General features: G+C 39.2%; 1 protein-coding gene across 1 annotated transcript in view; it reads left to right on the top strand.

Moving 5' to 3' along the window:
- Positions 1-20450, top strand: part of sema3c (sema domain, immunoglobulin domain (Ig), short basic domain, secreted, (semaphorin) 3C) — a 47933-nt gene extending 27483 nt beyond the window's left edge. Inside the window, exons 5-18 of the mRNA XM_066667461.1 lie at positions 2934-3053; positions 6896-6986; positions 7498-7617; positions 8856-8998; positions 9498-9612; positions 9766-9835; positions 10977-11121; positions 12005-12227; positions 13348-13436; positions 15290-15331; positions 15804-15961; positions 16503-16570; positions 18135-18265; positions 20052-20450. Coding sequence (XP_066523558.1) covers positions 2934-3053; positions 6896-6986; positions 7498-7617; positions 8856-8998; positions 9498-9612; positions 9766-9835; positions 10977-11121; positions 12005-12227; positions 13348-13436; positions 15290-15331; positions 15804-15961; positions 16503-16570; positions 18135-18265; positions 20052-20426 — 1890 coding nt within the window. The 3' untranslated portion in view covers positions 20427-20450. The remainder of the gene's footprint in view (positions 1-2933; positions 3054-6895; positions 6987-7497; positions 7618-8855; positions 8999-9497; positions 9613-9765; positions 9836-10976; positions 11122-12004; positions 12228-13347; positions 13437-15289; positions 15332-15803; positions 15962-16502; positions 16571-18134; positions 18266-20051) is intronic.
- Positions 20451-20880: the final 430 nt, after the last annotated feature.

The following is a 20880-nucleotide window of genomic DNA, read 5'->3' as shown; positions in this document are numbered from 1 at the left end:
TGTTTCATTCTGTGATTTAATTTCCTCCATATCTAGCTAATATAAACCACCACAATGAAAGAGCCTGCTGTCTGTGGAGGATTAAAACAGAGGTATAGAACCAGAGCAGTGGACTGCTGGCATTTGAAGCTCTGTGTGTGTTTTAAAGTAAATGAGTTTGGTGAGCTAAATCTCTCTGAACTTGTTCCAGCAAATATTTGTTCAAGCTGTATTTTCAGAGAATGACTTAGTCCTCACTCTCTCTCTCTCTCTCTCTCTCTCTCTCTCTCTCTCTCTCTCTCACCTTTCTCTCTCTCTCTCTCACCATTACTCTCTCTCACTCTCTCTCTCTCTCTCTCTCTCTCTCTCTCTCTCTCTCTCTCTCTCTCTTGCTCTCTCTCTCTTTCTCTCTCCAGCTCAGTTCAGCTCAAAGAATAATTGCCATGACCATATTAAGTTACAACGCTTAATACTTCCTAGCTACTTTATCCTAAACCCCTCTTTCAGACATGTATATTCTCTGTCCTAGCCCTAGCTACCCTTTCTATATATTTTGCTCAGAGGACCATTAGTCTACTTAAAGGCAACATGAGACTAAAGTGGAATAAATAAACAAATAAATAAATGACAATCAGGCATACAGTGGCACTGCTGTGTTGTGAATGGTCTGCCACGCTAATATTATCAACACTAATGTTAAAATATGGGACAATTTATTTCATACATAGATCCTCTCCCAGTGCTGGAGAGAGTCTCACAAGAAGCCCACCGCCTCTTTGCATGAGTGACATAAAGGATCCCACTGTGTAGCATAATGAAGAGAAAAATACTGTTAAATTCTGTTAGCTACATTAGCATCTTCATCATAGTGTATACACTGCAGACTTTCTGACCTAATCCACACACGGACATATAGTAACACTTTCAAAAGTGTGGACAGAAACAATAAAACCATTTACATATCACAGTTTGAGTAAACATGGGATTGAGTAATGAGTATGACCCCAAGATGGCAGCTACCCTATACATTGATGTTAGCTGCAACCCATGAAGTAGGTGTTTGTAATAAAGTGACCATGAGGAAAATCAAGTATGATGTTTCTCTCTCTCTCTCTCTCTCTCTCTCTCTCTCTCTCTCTCTTTCCTCTCCCATCCCCTCGCTCTCTGGCTCTGAGGTTATTTAGAGCCTCTGTTAGTTGTTATTCCTCTCTTCCTGATGTGTGTATATTCTCTTGATCCTTTGTGGTTGAGGAGATTAATGGGATTTCGGGAACTGAACTGTAAAGATATTTGGAAGCGTTTACACAGTTCAGACTCATGTCTGTTCTGTCCCAGATTGGATGGATATATACATCTGATCATGATAGGGGAGAGAGAGAGAGAGAGGTAAAGAGAGAGAGAGGTAGAGAGAGAGAGAGGTGGGGGTGGGTGTGGGGAGATGAGACATGAATAGAGGGTGGATAGTGGTACTAAAGAATAGATAAAGAGACAGAAAAAGAGAGGAGTTGATGTTACAAAAGAAGCAGCATAGAGCAAAAATATAGAGAGGGAGAAACTGTGTAAAACAGAATGGAGGGAGTCATAGAGTTATAAACAGAGGGAAGAGAGCGATAGAGAGTGTTAGAGAGAATGGGGGAGAGAGGGAGAAGTAAAAAAAAGAAGAGGGAGACACAGGGAGATATAAAGGGAGTGAATAGATAGAAAAAGCGAGAACGAGAAACAGAAAGTATAGAAAGACGAGAGAGAAAAAGAGAGGTGGTGACATTTGGGTGTGTAGTGTTGGAAGCTCTGTTGTTTTTCTGTGTGTGTGTGTGTGTGTGTGAGTGTGTGTGTGTGTGTGTGTGTATCAGTGTGTGCGTTAAATGAAGACTGCAGCAGCTGCTGTTTCACCACAGCAAGCCAAGTTCCTAACTGCTCCCTGGACAATACTCTTTCTCTCTCTCTCTCTCTCTCTCTCTCTCTCTCTCTCTCTCTCAATGCCATTCTCAATCACTGTCTCTCCTTCTGGTTAAAGTCATAGTGGATAGAGGATTAGAAGTAATTTAAGGTGGTCATAAATCTGTAAGACCGCAGGTATTTTACTGAAACGCAAAAATACTGAAAATAAATTTCTCTATGCCATATTTAGTGTCTTTGCTTGGGTTAATTTATTGTCTTCTACACGATGAGTGATTGCACTGGTTCAAAAAATACTGATCATCTTCAGCAGAAACTAGAGAGTCACTGGTTAAACGTAAGCATGGGGAACTGTATCTTTTTGTGTGTTGCTGTATGTCTTATCACTGTATAAAAATTGCTAAGCTTCCTTTACTGTTAAATGTACAGCAATAGTTTCTGCTAGTTCTGCTATGTTTATCTAATCAGAGAAACTATTTATGATTTACCTGTATAAAATGGCTATTATCAGGTAGTTTACTGTCTATATATTACATATCGTTCTTTCTAAATTATTTTAAATATCACTGCATGCTGTGGTGAGTTTACTGATGAGCTAGAGAGCTGACTTTTGGGCTCATATACAATGTGATTATCAGACTGACGAAAATGCGGAATGGGTTACTGTCAGAGTTTTGTTTTTCTGAGATTGTCAGATTGTAGTGTGTACGTAAACACACTCACCAACAATGGAGAGATTAAACAGCAGAACGCTGCATGTTTTGCTTTGACATGAGAGGGTTAAGTCCTGATGTAATGAATACTGAATATCTGTGTGTAAACTCTACATAGTTGTCTTTCACACTTCCTCTGAGACGTGTGGAATTCCTCCACATCCCTCCATCGCTCCAGCCCTCAGTGTGTCCACATGTTTGGCACACGACTCCGACCACGTGCCTGCTATTACTCACTGAGTGTGTCCACTGAATTTGTCTTTATAATTTACAGTTTTGACCTCATGCGCGCTCTTTCTCTCTCTCTCTCTCTCTCTCTCTCTCTCTCTCTCTCTCTCTCTGCAGCATGGCTGTGGAAACTTCTTGAGAGTCATTCAACCCTATAACAGAACTCATTTGTTCATCTGTGGCAGTGGTGCCTATAGCCCTGTGTGTGCCTATGTCAACCGTGGAAGAAGACCTGAGGTAACACATGTCAGCAGCACAAATTTACACTCCACATTTTAATTCTGAAATACATGATGTTGATTTGTAAAAACATTGACCTGTATTTAAACGAAAGCAGTGCTTAAATTTTACACCTTTCAGAATCTGTAGAGATCAGTTAAAAAGAGTGGAGTTTATGTGATTTTTGTGTGTTTATGTGATGTTAACCAAAAATGAGAAGAAAACAAGAGAGACAAATAAAGAAGACACTTGAAGGGAAGAGCAGTTGTTTAAAGGAAAGAAATGAAGAAAAAGGAAGAGAGGACAGAAGAAGGGATGGCCATAGCAGGTCGTTTGCCTGCTGCTTGCTCTCCATCATTCTCCTTTTGTTTGAAAGGCGCTTTGCTCTGTTTTAGCTGTGTTCTCTCCCTCCCTCTCTCTCTCTCTCTCTCTCTCTCTCTCTCTCGCTCACACACACACACACACACACACACACACACACACACACACACACACACACACACTGAGGGAATCACCACAAAACATGTGACTTGTCACAGTGACAGGGCCACCCCCACACACCCTGCATAACTTCAAACTGTGTGTGTTACTGTATAAAAAGGATTACCCACGCAGGTCTCAGTACAACACCAGAGAAATTACTGAACAGCTACTGTGTGTTTTTGATACATTACAGGTTAATATGGCAACATCTAAATGACAGCTAGCAAACCAATGTGCACGTGCACACACACACACACATCATACTTGATCTGGCGATCACTACGGAAACTCATAAGCCTCAAACGATCTGTCTGACCACTCAGGAGACAGGCAGATAGCCAGTGCTACCACACTGACGGATTCTGGGAAGGAAATTCTTCTCCTCCTTTCTTGTCCTGTTCTCCTTTTGGAGTAGTTTTTAATGATCCATGAAAGAGTGAACACAGCACAGGAAAGAAAGATGGAATGGAAAAATAAGGGATAAAAGGTAGAACTGACAGGAGCATGTATAACCCTTCACTTAACAATTGTTTGCTTGTACAGAGGTCTTTGCTGGGTTTGTCGTTTTGCTGGGATGAAAAATGATTGTAAACTAATGTCTGGTACCTCAATCTGACCAAGTGCTTTTTTACTTAGCTTCAGGCCTTGCAGCACTTAGATTTAAACTCATATACAGTTGAGGTCAAAAGTTTACATATACCTAAACCAAAGACATTCAAACTTAATTTTTCACATCTCCACACATCTCCTGTGTCACACTGTGTTTGGTATGTCAGTTACAGTATGTACTTATTTCCACAAGAAGTCTTTTAAATATAAGATACATAAGTAACTTTATATTTTTATTCACTGTTTGAGTTAGCACAAAAATGTATTTGTGACTCTTGTTAACTTTGCAGCACTTTCAGTCTCTGTTATCTTTCATGCAGTTAGTGCCTCCTGAATTTGGAGTCAGTTCCAATCTAAATAACCAACTATGGAGCATGAATAAACCAATGTCCTCACCTTCATGCTTTTCAACATTTGCAGGTCATTCTCTCCTGTCTCTATGCTGTAAGCAGAGAGAGGGGAAGCCTATGTCTGACTGAGCCACTTTGTTTTTTTACTCATTTACTGAGGCTAGTGTTTTGCACACGCATTAGAGTGGTTTTGTTAAAAATTGTACACTTGTTCTTTAGCCATTTTATCATGATTTTGGAGGAATGCTTAGAGATGTTTTCTGAGGCTTTGAGGTTTTGCTCCAGTGTTTGTTAATAAACCTTGTCCTTCATGATGCCATATAGCAATCATTTTAGGTGTAAGATCTCCACTTGTAATCGAAAAAATTGGAAGATCCATTAGCATAGAGCTAGGCTTGGGCTACTTAAAATAGCACAGCTATATTTCGCATAGCCTCCAATAACTTACTTCATTGATGTACAGCCTTTTTTGAGTGTTGGCTATGGTGGTAATCAGTGAGATGCCTGAGGCTGCACACCCTCTACAAGTGCTTTTTAGTCAGGGTATAGTTGTAAACAGCCAGGCTTAACACAGTTAGTCAAATGAGTATCTGGTAGGTAAGTGTGACACCTGAACTTAAAGCCCCTGGGAACCCATTTTGAAATTTTGTGTTTTTTTTAATAGAATTCTATAATTGGGTGTTATGTGAAATGTTCAGCAAAGTTTAAATAAAAACGTTCGTGACTGACAACCCTCTATCACTGGAGAACAGAACACTGTTTACGTTACCATGGCAACACACAACCTCGAGACAAGGCAGTTGTGGGTTTTTTCTGGGGTTTACTCTGAACTGCAGTTGTAATTCTACACAAGATACATAATAAAATGGCACAGGCATGTAGAACTGGCATTATACAGCCATTTGTGGGCGAACCTACGGATGTCTTTTGTCTTTTATGTGCATTTTTCCCCGGTTCTACTTTGCTGTACCCGTCAACCTAGTGTGGCCGCTTTTTCCGCTGTACTGCCGACCGAGTGGGTCTGCCTTCCCCACTGCTACTCTGCTCTGCTCCCTGGCCAAGTGTGGCTGCTATCACCACTGTTACTCTGCTCTGTGCACCGGCCAAGTGCAGCTGATATCTCTGTTAATACACGGTTAAACATGCCGACCGAGTGTTTCTGCTGTCTCTACTGTACTGACTTAATCAATTCAGGCTCATTCTGTATTGTTTTGTGTCCTGTTGGCTCTGTTTATGTCTTTCACTCCCTCCCCATAGCTTGGTGAATAGCTGGATAGCTAACTCATTTACTAATGGCTCCTAAGCTTTAGCTCACCAGGCTCGTACCCTGACCAATCACAAGGCTACCATAGCCATGCCTACTCTCTGAGTTGAAGAGCCTGGTGAGCTAAAGCTTAGGAGCCATTAGTAAATGCGCTATCGCTAGATATCCCACTAGCATTAGCCTTACCCACTTTTAGGACTGCCCATTCCACATCAAGAGGAGAGCAGTACTGGTCATTTTTGAAGAGACATTTATCATATTTCCATTTTGTGTTTTTTATTTAAACCTTTCGTATAATTTAAACGTGTCATATAACACCCAAGTTTAGAATTTCACAAAAAACACCAGATGCTTTATTGCATTTCATCTGTGAAAATGGCATCTCACAATGATGTAGCAGCAGCAGCGAAAATGAGTTCTCAGAGAAAGGTTTTGTTAGCTCTGCGTTTAATGTGACTCTTGCTTGTGTTGTATTTCGTAATCAACACAAGAATGTTTTAATGTCGTTAGTTTTTAAACCACAGCATTCAGTACTGGCTCCTAGTTGGCTCAGAAAGAGAAGAGGAGAGACAAAGCATGTCAGAGGTCACACACATGGACACAAACCCAGTGTGACCTTGGCTTTATGTCCCTGCCTCAGCGCACCATTGCGGTTAATTAACTTAAATGCGATAACTGCTTTTAATTTGATTCGCCTGGTCTTAGAAATCGACCTGACGATCACGGCACATGAAAAAAACCCACACACAAACAATCAACAGCAAAAGGCAAGGGTGAAACGATTTTCTAAGTATTTATCCTAGGCGGATTTAAACTGGGCTCATGTGCAATGAACATATGTTCAAGCCAACACAAGAGTCAAGAGAGATTATCATTTCTGCTCTATACAAGCAGACAGTAAAATAATACAGCAGTCTCGAACATCGGACATTACCTGATGATATGAAAATGTACAGAAAGGCAGTGAAGTGAACAAGGAATTTCCTGAAAATCAACTGATGATAAACATGAATATAAATTCTAATTAGATTGTTACTGAGATAAATATAAATGGGTAATTATTGTGATTATTATTTAATGCTATGGTTTGAAAAAGCAAAATGTTCGGCCAAAAAAAGGAAATATATATATATAGAATATATTTGTCTCTGTAGGAGAAAGTGTTCAGTATTGCATCTCGAGCTGAGTCAGGAAAAGGTCGCTGTTCCTTCAGCCCACGAGTGAACACCGTCTCAGTCATGCTCAGTGAGTAATTCGAAGGTTTTCATAAAAATTACCCTTTTTATTAGCTTATTTTATTGGCAAATGTCATGTTAAAACCTATATATATATATATATATATATATATATATATATATATATATATATATATATATATATATTTGGAAAGAGATGTTACAGAAAAAACTCAAATACATCAGGGTGTGAAGATGCTATCTTAAACAAGCTGAAAAAATTGGCCAATTGCAAAATGTAACACATTTAATTTAATGCATCCAATGTAGTTCTGAAATACATCTCCTTTTAAATAAAACCATTTAAATTTATAGTCATCACATGAAATCATTTGCTTTTTTAGTTGGACCTACAGACCACGAGTACAGTGTAAGAATCTCATTATATTTCACTAAGTTCAACACTCTCACATGAAAAAACTGAATATGATAAAGGGCGAATATTAGGTCACCAATCATTAAAGGAACTAAGGAATACATTGTAATGAACAATTTCTCTCTTTTTAAATACCTTTTTTTAGATCAGGAGCTTTTCTCTGGAATGTTTATCGACTTTATGGGGACAGATGCTGCTATCTTCAGGAGTCTGACCAACAGAAACGCAGTGAGGACTGACCAGCACAACTCCAAATGGCTCAGCGGTACCTACCACTATATTATTTTAAAGGCATACATTTATATACATATAAAGCACAATTTATAGTTTAAAAAACATTACATTAAATAGATTTACATTTATTTATATATGGCAACATTTGGCTAAAACCCATAGTTCTAACCCTAGCTGTGATTTGTGAGTGAAGAGAAGTGGCTGTTTACCTCATGTCTCTACTCTGTACTCTAGAATGCAACAGTCTGGGGCCCCCCTGGTTAAAAGACATGTTACTGTACATGTTTTAAGTGTCACCATTTATGTGAATGCATCTTCTACAGGGAACAACCTTCTGCACATTTTATTGCACAAATACTGTTTATTTACTGAATGTAACACAAGGAAATATGTGGCATGTGCAAACATTATGGCACATTTTATATGTTTTATTTTTTAGTGTTGTAAAGAAAATTTTCAGAAAAATGGCATACACCAGTGGAAACAAAAGTTATTTATTATGTATAAACGAGTAAAAGCTTTTCATCTGTAGTGTCCGTGGTTGTATCCCATGATTCTAAATCCTTGTCTAAGGCCAGTATAACCCACAGACTTGCTCCTGGTTTGAGATGAAAGACTCACATGGTGCCGACTGAGTCAACAGACAGAAATAAGCCTTGTGTCTAAAGCTTCCCTGAAGGTTTTGCTCTCTCTCTCTCTCTCTCTCTCTCTCTCTCTCTCTCTCTCTCTCTCTCTCTGAGAGTTGTTTTTTTAGGATGGTTTGAATTTGCCTTTTGAGTTTGAGTTTGATCTCAGAAAGAGGCTGAAATATGTGAAACTGAGAGACATTAGCACAGATGAGAAGCATTATAACTCATGTACAACTCACATGAGATGAAAAATCAAAATGCTTTGTCACGCATAAAAGAACCAAACTATGCGTTATGGGCATGTCCGCAACATGAGGGTAGTAATATTAAAAAGAGTTTTATTACTGAAGCTATGAAACATCAGGACAAGCATGTGCCAGTATAATGGCAGCCCACATATTGGAGGGACCCACTCTATGGAGCATAAACTGTTTTTCTCAAAGATTACCAAGCAGTTTATGTTCCATAGAGTGGGTGTTTGTGGTTTCATTTAGTAAAGACACATCATTGGTAAAAAATGACTGCTCTTTTAAAGATGAATTGATAAATGAATTGATATATGACCAATAAAACTGATTTTAAAATTGTTGAATTCTGAGATCAAAATATGGCATTAATCTTGTGTTTGTCTTTCAACCAGAGCCAGTGTTTATTGATGCCCACTTGATCCCTGATGGATCGGATCCAAATGATGCTAAACTTTATTTCTTCCTCCGAGAGAGACTCACTGACAACAGCGGAAACACCAAAAATATTCACACCATGGTCGCACGAGTGTGTCCTGTGAGTTTGTCTTGCTGAGTATCACTTTCAAACATTAAATAGTGAAATTAATCATTAATAATTAATGTATAAAGCCTTCAGATTAATCCAAATCAAGGGATTTGATTAGAGGGACAGTAATACTGCAGGATAAACAGAAGCTCTTAAACAAACTCTTTCATCTACAACACACTGGGCATGAGAGATATTAAAAACACCCAACAAAATAACTTCCAGATTTCAATCAAGGGGCACAACTGTCTAATTGTTGGCCCTATCATCAGAATAGTATGGGTTTATTCTCTGGTGATGCCACAGACATCCATAACCAGAAGTATAATAGTTCCCTTACTTTCTGGGTGTTTAAGATGGCTGTCCCTCTTCCAGTCACACAACACAATGCTACACAATGTGGGAGTCTATTCAGCTTGATGCTAGAGGAAGCATGTGATGGTCTCCATGTGAGGATTTATATCTTAACTGAGAAGTGGTGCATGTATTTGTTTGTATTTATGTGTAGAATGACACCGGTGGTCAGCGCAGTCTGGTAAATAAATGGACAACTTTTCTGAAAGCCCGGATGGTGTGTTCAGTTCTTGAAGAGGACGGCACTGAGACACACTTTGATGAACTTGGTGAGAATCAGAACACACACATCACACTGGTCCCCACAAGGAAGCCCTTTTCTACCTTGAGCCTCTTTTATTACTAAAGAGCCCTTAAACCTGTTCTAGGGTGTAGCTCAGCTTTGGATGTGAGTCTGAATGTGTATTAATGTCTCTTTACAGAAAGTGTGTTTTTGTTGGAGACAGAGAATCCAAAGGGTCTCCTGTTATTTGGAGTCTTCACATCCACCAGGTAATGTCTACGCCAACAAAAGCACTACACTCTTATTCACAATTTACAGTGTGTGTGTATCATTTTATGTGTGTGCGTGAGTGTAAGGGTGTGGGCCAATGGGTGTGTGTATGAATGAATAAACGTTGTCTGGGATGTGAGTCTTTGTGCCTGTGTGTATGTGTGTGTGATTTTGTAGGGGTTGTATATTTGCCAGATCATGGTCAAGTAGAGTTCACGCTGTGTTTTGGAGAGGAATGAGTGTGTGTTAAATTACTCTTCATTTCTCCTAGAGTGAATAGTGCAGAGAGGTAATCACTGTCTCTCTCAGACAGGAAACCTTCCCTGAATGGAAATCCACTTTTCTGTTTGTTTGAATCACATCATTTCCTTTATTTGATAATACTAGATTAACTAACACTTAGCCTTAGTCGGATCAGTCAAGATTTATGATGATTTGTAAGGATTACACCACACACAAGCACCAACACCAGCACGGACATTCCCACATTTCAGGATGAATACTGTGTAGTGTCTGTATGTGGCTGGAACAGAGATGATCAAACATTGATTCAAAAACAACCCACATTCTCAATTTGGAACAACAGAGAAAATACTGAAATATTTATATAGTTACTGGGAGAGTGACTAAAAATATATCAGAAGCCTATAAACAACGTTCCATTCACTTTTAGATTTCATTCCATTTGGCAGAGTTCATTCATTCAGGCTTACTTTGAAATGACTGTGTATTGCACATTATCAACACGTGTAATAATGACTCATAGTTACTGTGTCTATCATCGCTGAATAATTACATGTGTCTTCATTCACACAAGCTGTGCTTCTGAAACCTATCAGAGATAGTCTACCATTATGGACTGTAGTAGCATATTCTTAATGTATTATTAATATGTAACTTCACAGCTGAGACACAATATATAAATATATACATTTTAGTTTATATTAAACAATGATGTTTATAGCAGTTTAAATCTCAGTATCACTTCAAATCAAATTCTGGCCCTTTTATTCAGGGAACAATATTTTCTAACTATAGCCATTTCTTTTTCTTCTCTATCTCTCTCTCTCTCTCTCTCTCTCTCTCTCTCTCTCTCTCTCTCTCTCTCATATGTGCGTGTGTGTGTGTTTTTTCCTCAAGCTCTGTGTTTAAAGGTTCAGCAGTGTGTGTTTACAACATGGCCGACATCCTGACAGTGTTTAACGGGCCGTTTGCACACAGAGAGGGTCCAAATTTCCAGTGGGTTGCATTTCAGGGGCGCATCCCATACCCACGACCAGGAACAGTGAGTATCTCACACACACACACACACACACACACACACACAGGCACATATTGCAGACCTAAAACATAAACACAATTTTTATTTCCAAGCATTGCTAAATTAGGCGCTCCGTTCATTACCTCTTGGATGAGTTGGAGTGGTGTTTGTGATCCAGACCTATTTAGACAATTTTAGTACCGTGTTTCCCCGAATGTAAGACAGTGTCTTACATTCTTTTTACCCCCGAAAGTCCCACTATGTCTTACTTTCGGGGTATGTCTTATATTGGTAAAAAATGTCGATTTTTGTTTTAACCATAAAATTAACATTTATTAACAACCTGAACAGTATGGTATTTACCATAAAACAGTTTTATAAAAGCAAGTGCCAAGAATGTCTTGTTACAACCGTATCATGACGGTATTTCCATGTATAACATGTAAAACAATGAAAAACGGTAAGAACGAACAGTTTGAATATGTTATACTGGAAGATAAAACAGATTTATTCCATGACAACCATGGCCATGCCAATCAGAGCGGCCACCAGCGGCTGCACGTGAGGGCACTGAGGCTGCGTGTTGGACCACGGACAACATTACTGCTGCTCCCGCGGCCGCCACATCCCTCCGCTCATTCCGTTCCAGATCCGTCCGCATCCCGCAGTTAATGCAGCAAAAGGTACCGGTACTATGGCTTATATTTTTCCAACGTACAGTTTACTATGTCTTACTTTCGGGGTACGTCTTACATTAGCCGACCCCCCTAAAACCCACACTGCGTCTTACTATCGGGGGTGTCTTACTATCGGGGAAACACGGTACTTATCTTGCTAATGTTTAAGCAATGAAATATTATACACAGTGTAAAGTATACATATTATTTTCTCTCTCTCTCTCTTTCAGTGTCCTGGTGGTGCATTCACTCCTAATATACAGAGCACTAAAGAGTTCTCTGACGATGTAGTGATGTTTATGAGGAATCACCCTCTGATGTTTAACTCAATCTATCCGGTGGGCCGCAGACCCCTGCTGGTCAGGACACACGCGGAGTATAAATACACCTCCATCGCCGTAGACCAAGTGACTGCTTCTGATGGACTATACCAGGTGCTTTTCCTCGGCACAGGTGAGCAATAAGGAACTCCACAGTGATCACAGTGACCGCTGATCCCAGGAGCTAATCACCTCCACAGTGATCTGTTACACACAGCAGTTGTGTAGCATAAATATATATAAGCATTTAAAGAGGAAATTAGTAACTTTTACAATGAAAGGGTAGAATAAATTGTTGATAAAATTGATTATTAATAATGCACATGAAACATTAAGTAGATTTCTTTGTAATCCCTGAATGACCCAATATATGCTTCATGGAAGAGGTTCCCAAGAATGGTGAAACATATTTAAGCCATATATATTATGTTTAATACATAATCTGACCCTTGCAGAACAGTAGATGTCAGTGTCATGTTCTTTTCATAACAATAAAAAAAGAAAGACGTAAAAAAAATGGCTTACTACCTAATGTTAATAACTACATAATGTTAATGTGAACATTAAAATGACTCATAAAATCAATAAACAGTTTCCTATATTTTCATAGGAACCCAGTTTTTTTTTTTGTGGTGGCTCTTTCCCTGCCTCAGAAGCACGTGCAAATAAAACCAGCAATATATGACCCTGATATGTAACATAAGACCGCATCAGATCACAATGCCGGGTTTTAGAAATCAGACAAAACAACTTTGGGATTTGAAAAAAAAAACTTTATAAACATTATGGAAAAACAAATGGGCCAGGTTTTGGCATCAGACCAAATAACCATGTTATCGTTATCATTCTGATTGTGTAATTCACAACTTTGCACTGTTGCATTTGGCTTATTCATAGGCGGCTTGTACCTGGATCTCTGTATAGATACTTTGTGATGACTTTCTATTTTGAAAAGTGCTATATAAATGATTGATTGTTTGATTGACATCTGGAGTATTGGAGTTAATTCATATAAATGTGAATTGCTGATGAAGTGTTCTTATAAACCCCTCAGTCCATGCTGCTTAATGACATATCCTTCAGGAGAAAGAGCAGCCACTTCTCCACCAAATCCCCATCTCTGTGTTTTTATGAGTTTCTGTGACCCATGGAAAATTTTTTGTGCTCTTTATTGTGGCTGTCTGATTGCATTTATTTCTTCCCTTCTGTTCTCTCTCTCTCTCTCTCTCTCTCTCTCTCTCTCTCTCTCTCAGATAAAGGCACAGTGCAGAAGGTAGTGGTTCTACCCACAAACCGCTCTCTGGGAAAAGATCTGATTCTTGAGGAGCTGGAAGTTTTTAAGGTCTGAAACACAGCCAGGCAGTGAACATTTTACCACTACAAAACAGCAGTTTTCATGAAAGTGCTTCTAATTTTTATTATTATTATTTTTTTTGCATTTTTAAAGTGCATAAAATGCAGCCCCCAAACTTGAGGAATCCAATTGCTTTGTAATCATTGAAAAAAAAAAAAAAGTCTATGCTCAATAGAATAGGTCCTCCATATGAGGGGGGCCTTGTTTAAATTAGGCCACTAGATATCTAGATGTTTAGGCCACTAGGGGTCAGTAAAATGACAGTATCATAACACAAAGAGGAGAATTATTAGAGAATGACAGTTGATTTCACATAGTAGCTACTTAAAAATGACTGTAGGAATAAAACAGTCCTCTCCTTACTTTTTTGGGCAAAGTCAATACAATACAGTTTTCGTTCATGTGGTTTGAATTCACAGTTCACTACAATACAGTTCTCCATGTGGTTTGAATTCACATCCTCAGATATTTATATGCTTTAGTTTTTAACAAGGAAAGATTTTATAAATAGGCAAATCCTCCATTTAAAATTAGGTCCTTGTCCCATACATTAAGGAGGGCACTGTACATTTGAAAGTACTCATATCGTTTAGCATACTTTTCACCCAGTCAATGCAGTCCATATATGGAAAATAAGATGCAAAATTCACACCGTTCCTACGGTTCCTCTGTGACGGTTTGTTCGTGACATGCTTTGGTCAAAATAACACAAGGATCAAACAACACAGTGCCGATATTCACCTGTCTAAATAGCCCTTTTCAAAACAACTGTTTTGAGTAGCTATTGCTTTAAATGAGAATGACCCCCAGCTCAGTTCAGCTCGAGAGCCCAGGAGTGAGGAGCAAGAAGCAGAAGCTCTGTTTTTCTTTAATAGCCATTTTCAATTGGTTCTGTTTCTTCTCCATTCTTGTTTACATATTTAATCAGTAGCAGACTTATTTTGGTGCTTGCACGTTGTGTTTATTTTAGGGTGACCAGATCTGAGAAAATTTCTTTTTTAATTCATCTGAGAACTTACATTTACGTTTTGGCATAGCTGCTCGAGATGAGGAGGTACAGGAGCTTTGTCTGACGTAAACAAGGACTACTGACGTGCAGACTGACCAATTAAATATTTACAGAGAAGGTTATCGACCAATAACGGTAGCTCTACAGTCAGACCGTCCAATCAGAAGATTTTAGGCTACTTCACCACGCCCCCTTCTCACTCAAGCGAACCAATCGGAGTAGGGGAGGGCACGACTAGTTGGTGAATGTAACGCTTCTCGAAGTTCTATGTAAGCTCTAGAAAAACAAAATCCTGGACGTTTGTGAAATTCCGCCCGGACATTTTTTTAGTTCTAAAATAGAGGACATGTCCGGGTAAAAGAGGACGTCTGGTCACCCTAGTTTATTTTGCTTCATTTAACCTTGTCTTTGCACGTGGACATAAACAGTTTGTGGGTTGGTATCGATATCCAAATTAAGGTGCTATTTAATTTTTTATCCCCTTTAAATAGTTAAAGAGATGGTGGACAGTCATGCTAAAATGATTAAATATGAAAGATTTCTGTTTTGATTAGATTTGTTTTGGTTCTATTATTTTTTGCACATTTATGTCATATAGTTTTACTTTTGAAAGTTAATGTTTGTGATCAGGTTGACACTATATGGAAAATATATTCATTAGCTTACATGTGAAATATGCTTATTACATTTTCGTTTGCAGTGTGATGAAAACACGGTCTAACTATTCTGCTGTCTGGCAGTTTCTCTGAATTTGCTGAATGAAGCTGAATAAAGCTGATTCTGTGGTTGTGAGTAAGGAGGTCAGATATTTAACTTTTTTATTTTTTTCCAGAATGAAGCTGCCATAACCAACCTCAGAATTTCCTCTAAGAAGGTAAAGAGCTGTTATTAGTGGTTCTTTTTGCTTAAGAGTTGATGTAAATGTAGCCTAGTTTTTGCTTGTTTCTCCTCGTGTTGTTACTGTGTGGTGATAAAGCCATAGCTCAGCAAAAAGTCTAAATTACCCAGTTTCCTCTTTAACATAAATACAGTCAATAAGACAAGAGCACTTAAAGTAGCTAACACGTAATGGAAGTTTATACCCTCACAATTATCAAATGACGAGAGTCTTTTATTTAAGGAAGGACTCTATATTAACTCTATATTAAAATATGTAATTTTTGCAAGAACTTTTAGATGAATTACGGTTATGCTATTACCTAATAAAAAAAATTAAATGAGTATAAATATAGTTTTCTTCAGAACAGTGTTTTAATAGTGAGTGGGTATTACGATAAAAGTCATTATCTCTTCACACTGGTCTGTGATGGTTAAATAAATGTCAACTCACCTTGCTTGTTTTACAGCAACAGCTGTATGTCAGCTCTGATTTTGGAGTATCCCAGTTGTCTTTGCACCGCTGCCATGCCTATGGCTCAGCATGTGCTGACTGCTGCTTGGCGAGGGATCCGTATTGTGCCTGGGATGGACTCAGCTGCTCTCGATTTTACCCCACCGGCAAGAGGTACTCTGCAAAAATTAAAATATCATTGGTTTCTATTATACAAGCATTTTCTTTGACACTTGATTATGATCTACATAGATATTCTTCTACTAAATATTCAGTTTTGATGTAAAAAGTGCCTTACAAATGAAACAGAAGTCAACAGTTTTGAAGCAAACACAAATGTCTCCAGTTCTGACCACTGTTGGCTAAAGTGTTATTGCTACACACAACGTTCAAGTTTAGCTTGGTCCATCTACAGATGTTCAGCATTTGAGATTGTGCCTGTGGTGTGTGTATGTGTGTGTGTGATTCTGTAGCTTTTGGCTTTTAGATGAGTGGAAAATATCAGTATGAGACTTATTTGTTACAAAAAACAGCTGCAAACCTTCGTCAGCTGTATTTTTTTCACTAAATCTAATACCTCTGTGTGTGTTAAAAGTGCCGTAAGAAGTTCACAGGCCGAATGTTGATGATGGCTGATAAGTCATGAAGCAGTGTAAGATTAAAATGAAACTGAACCTGTGAAAATATTTGACTGTAGATAATGTTGTGGTTTCAGAAGAAACAGAAGGCAGGACGTCATGAATGGAAATCCACTCACACAGTGCAGAGGATTCAATCTCAAAGGTATGAGTTACCAACATGAAATATATTTCTTCTCTTTACAAATTTTCAAATTACAGTAAACTGCTTCCCTCTGATTCAAATCTTAGGTAAAAATGCATCTGCTTATCCAACACTTCTTCAGAAATGCTGCTCCAGAGTGCCCTACATATTTTTACAGGCTTCTAGATTATACAAACTATGTAGTACATATACAATTCACTTGTGAGAGACAACAGCCCCTCAAACACATTGTGTTAATTTAATAAGCCAAAAAGTGACTTTATTTTTAGACTTGACAACCACCAGCCAAAACTGTCAAACATTAAAACATATTACTGCTTGAAAAAGGTTAAAGAAGTCAGTGGAATCCAAGATAATGACACTCTCTGACCTCTGAGTGTAGAGAGGATTTGTTTTTCTGACACTGTTCCTGAAGGTCCCTGTTTATCCTTTCAAACTGAATTAATTTAACCCCCCCCCCCCCTTCTCTATCTCTCTCTCTCTCTGTGTCTCTGTCTCTGAGTCTGGGGACTGAACATCTGCTAATATTAACTAATTGGTTCTGGTGTCATTAAAGTGATGCTCCACTGAAGCTGCACCTGACACAGTTCATTATCTGCAGAGAGACTCTCATAGAGCCAAGAAAATCAGATTCATGCCAAAAACACACTGATAATCACACATCATTCTTTAAAGGTGCTAAAAAAAGACACCAGATCCTTTTAAACCTCCCAGATACATATTGGCCCTGTTCCAGTACGTTTAACATTTCTAGGTCCAGCAGAGTGTACAAGCCGTGGAAGAGCTCAGTTAATTATTTCTGACTCTCATAGCTCCCTGAAACAAGCTGTGTGCAGAGTTCAGATTATATATTCATTCCACATATTTTAAATAGAATAGCAGCTATTTTATTGTGTTCTGTATGGGGGAAATACTGCTTTACATGTTTGCCAGGCTGCAGCAAAAAAAAAAGTCAGAGGTGCAGACTGTAAACTGTCAGAGGAGTCACTATGTACTTGACCTCACAAATGTTTATGTGGCAGAGAGAGATCAGATGTTTTAAGAAATGGTCCAAAAGTTGGTGTAATGCCTTCCCAGAAAAGTAGAGACTACCACAAACTTCTTTTAATATTCCTAAATCCACAAAATGTTTGGTCCTATTGTGTAAGCCCTGACCTATGGATCAGAAATGCAAATTAATTTATTTCAGTGATATTTTGAAATGAGCATTAGTTTGAAATGTAGTAAAAACTGTATTAACTGCAGTTTATAATGAAGCAGTGGAGGTGTCTAGGAGGAAACATCTTCTAATGATTGTCCTCCTAGCTTGGTAACATTGTGTGATGGGGAAAGAACAAGCCCAGAGTTGGATGTAAATATTGGGGAGAAACTGGGTGGAAATTATAAGGAAAAAATACAGTGTGGTGGATGAAATTTGGACCTTGAATCTGGCATCTGGACAATGTGCAGCTGTTCAGTTCTCAGTGTGTGAGCTGGCAAGCTGCAGTGAAGCCAGATGTATGTGGGCGTGTGTGTGTGTGTGTGTGTGTGTGTTTATTAGTGATCTCTTGCTGTACTGTATCAGCCTACAGGAACGCAGTGGAAACGTCTCAGTTTGGGATCAGGAATAACACTACGTTTCTGGAGTGTCTGCCCAAATCACCTCAGGCTTCTCTTCGATGGCTGATCCAGAGAGACAATGATCGGAGGAAAGAGGTCAGAAATAATTTACATACAGATTTCCACACAATCACACTGTACTCAATAATAATACGCCCATCTATCTATCTATCTATCTATCGATCTATCTATCGATCTATCTATCTATCTATCTATCTATCTATCTATCTATCTATCTATCTATCTATCTATCTATCTATCTATCAGCTGGTCTTTCTGGCTTTGGGATGTCCACTAACAGAAAGGACAGACCTGGCTTGTTCAGGGAGGAAAAAGGAAAAGTGCTTCTGAAACTGACAGATGAAATAAAGCAGGTGTCAGACACAAAACCTTGGGCTGAGTTGAGCTTGTGTCGGCAGTGCTCAGGTCTGAGTCAGTGGATCAGATCCCTGTAGATTAGACTCTGAATCTATCTGTGACTCAGAGATCCTGAGGTCCGTCATTTTCTGTCTCGTCTTGTCTTGTCTCTTCGGAAGCCCAGAGCCATTTCTTCACCTCTGTGTCTCCCATCACACTGCTTTATCCCAGCCTCTCTCAGCTGTTCCACTTCAGTAAACTGGACAGTCGTCCCAGGAGTGGGGTGTCAATAAATTAATAAATAAAACTGCTAGTGCTCCTTCCTTACTGTGGGAGAAAAGACTAGAAAAATATGTTCCATACCTTATACTGTACATATATACAGACTTATTAGAACATTATGACCACCTCTTTGTATCTACACCCACTGTCCAATCGCCCACTGGACCACCATAGAGCAGGTATGATTTGTGTGGTTTATCATTCCCAGCACTGCAGTGGCACTAACATAGTTTTGGTTTGTTAGTATATCTTGTGTTGGTATGAGTGGATCAGATAATTTAATACCATGTCCACTCTGACAGACACACCTACAGTATATCTTTGGTCCACTTTGTAGATGTAAAGTCAGGGACAGTAGCTCATCTGTTGCTGCACAGTTTGTGTTGGTCATCCTCTAGTCCTTCATCAGTGGTCACTGGATGTTGTTGGCTGGATATTTATGGAGTATTCTGATAGTCCAGCAATGACACTGAAGTGTTTAAAACTCCAGAAAACCTGCTGTGTCTGATAAATCATACTGGAACTTTATATATTACTGTTTTATAGGCAAAGCACCTCATGGAACTTGCTTGTAACTCACTTACTCACTCAAAGCTATATATGTACAATACAGTGCTTATCTTCAGTCTGAAGATAACTTTTTCATTCGTTCATTCATTATCTGTAACCCTTATCCAGTTCAGGGTCGCGGTGGGTCCCGAGCCTACCTGGAATCATTGGGCGCAAGGCGGGAATACACCCTGGAGGGGGCGCCAGTCCTTCACAGGGCAACACAGGCACACACACACACATTCACTCACACACTCACACCTACGGAAAATTTTGAGTCGCCAATCCACCTACCCACGTGTGTTTTTGGACTGTGGGAGGAAACCGGAGCACCCGGAGGAAACCCACGCGGACACAGGGAGAACACACCAACTCCTCACAGACAGTCACCCAGAGCAGGAATCGAACCCACAGCTCCAGGAACCTGCGACACTACCTGCTGCACAACCGTGCCGCCCTTGGACAGGATGTTGTGCTAGTAAATGAGTGAATGAATTATTGAATGATATACTAGAAGACTGAGATTCTTTCAGTGCATGAAATTATCTAAAAAACAAAAACTCATATTACATGTAATTAGATTGAGAGATATTGAATCTTAAATTAGTGCATGTGAAGTCAGTCATGTGAAATGTGCTTAAAAAACAAACATTAGTTAAATTACTTACTTCTATGTGTTGTACTGTGTTCGTAGGTGAAGCTGAGTGACCGAGTGGTGTCCACTGACCATGGCCTGTTAATCCGCTCGGTCCAGTTGTCCGATCAGGGTGTGTATCACTGCCTGGCGACGGAGAACGGCTTTAAACGCACTGTGGCTAAACTCAGGCTCCGAGTGCTGTCTGAGGCAATGGTAAATGCTCTCGGGGAAAAGCAGAAGTCAGCATGGGCCTGGGGCTTCAGCCCTAAAGCCCTGACCTCATCCTTTAGCCCTGCTGAGAATCTCGCCATGCAACAGCTCTGCCGAGAGCGCAAACAGCTCCACAGCATCCAGAGTCCGCTCAGAGGGGACCTCGCCAAACTCAAACCTCTCCTGGATCACAACAAGAGCCGGAACCGCCGGAACCACTGACCACACAGAAGAGAGGGACCAGTAAGAAACACACTGCTAAAAATGAGCTCTTGGCAAGTGGATCTATCTTAGATCTGGTCAATACAGTATCTCTCATTCTGAGATTGCCATAAGAATACACTAAGATTATCTAACTTATTGCTAGGTTTTATTTAATACAATGAAATTTTTGGATTTTTTTTTCTAGACATTTTTACTTATTTTAAATGTATGGAGTAAAGTTGTCTCATTCTATTGACAGATAGTTTTACTCATCACAAGGCATATACATGAAACACTGAAATTTACCTGCCTGTTATAAGGAGATCATTTTACTTAATTACAATCTCAAAATGAGAAATATAAGACCTATCTCCACTAGGTTTAAGATGACCTCCCCTGAAGAAACATCATCTTTTTGCAGTGAAGAGACATTTTATGGCAAACGGGAAAAAGAAGACGTGTGGCCTGTTTG

Source organism: Hoplias malabaricus, chromosome 4, assembly GCF_029633855.1.
Source record: "Hoplias malabaricus isolate fHopMal1 chromosome 4, fHopMal1.hap1, whole genome shotgun sequence".
Taxonomy (NCBI): domain Eukaryota; kingdom Metazoa; phylum Chordata; class Actinopteri; order Characiformes; family Erythrinidae; genus Hoplias; species Hoplias malabaricus.
The sequence above is the reverse complement of the archived record's forward strand: the minus strand, read 5'-3'. Positions and strand labels throughout refer to the sequence as shown.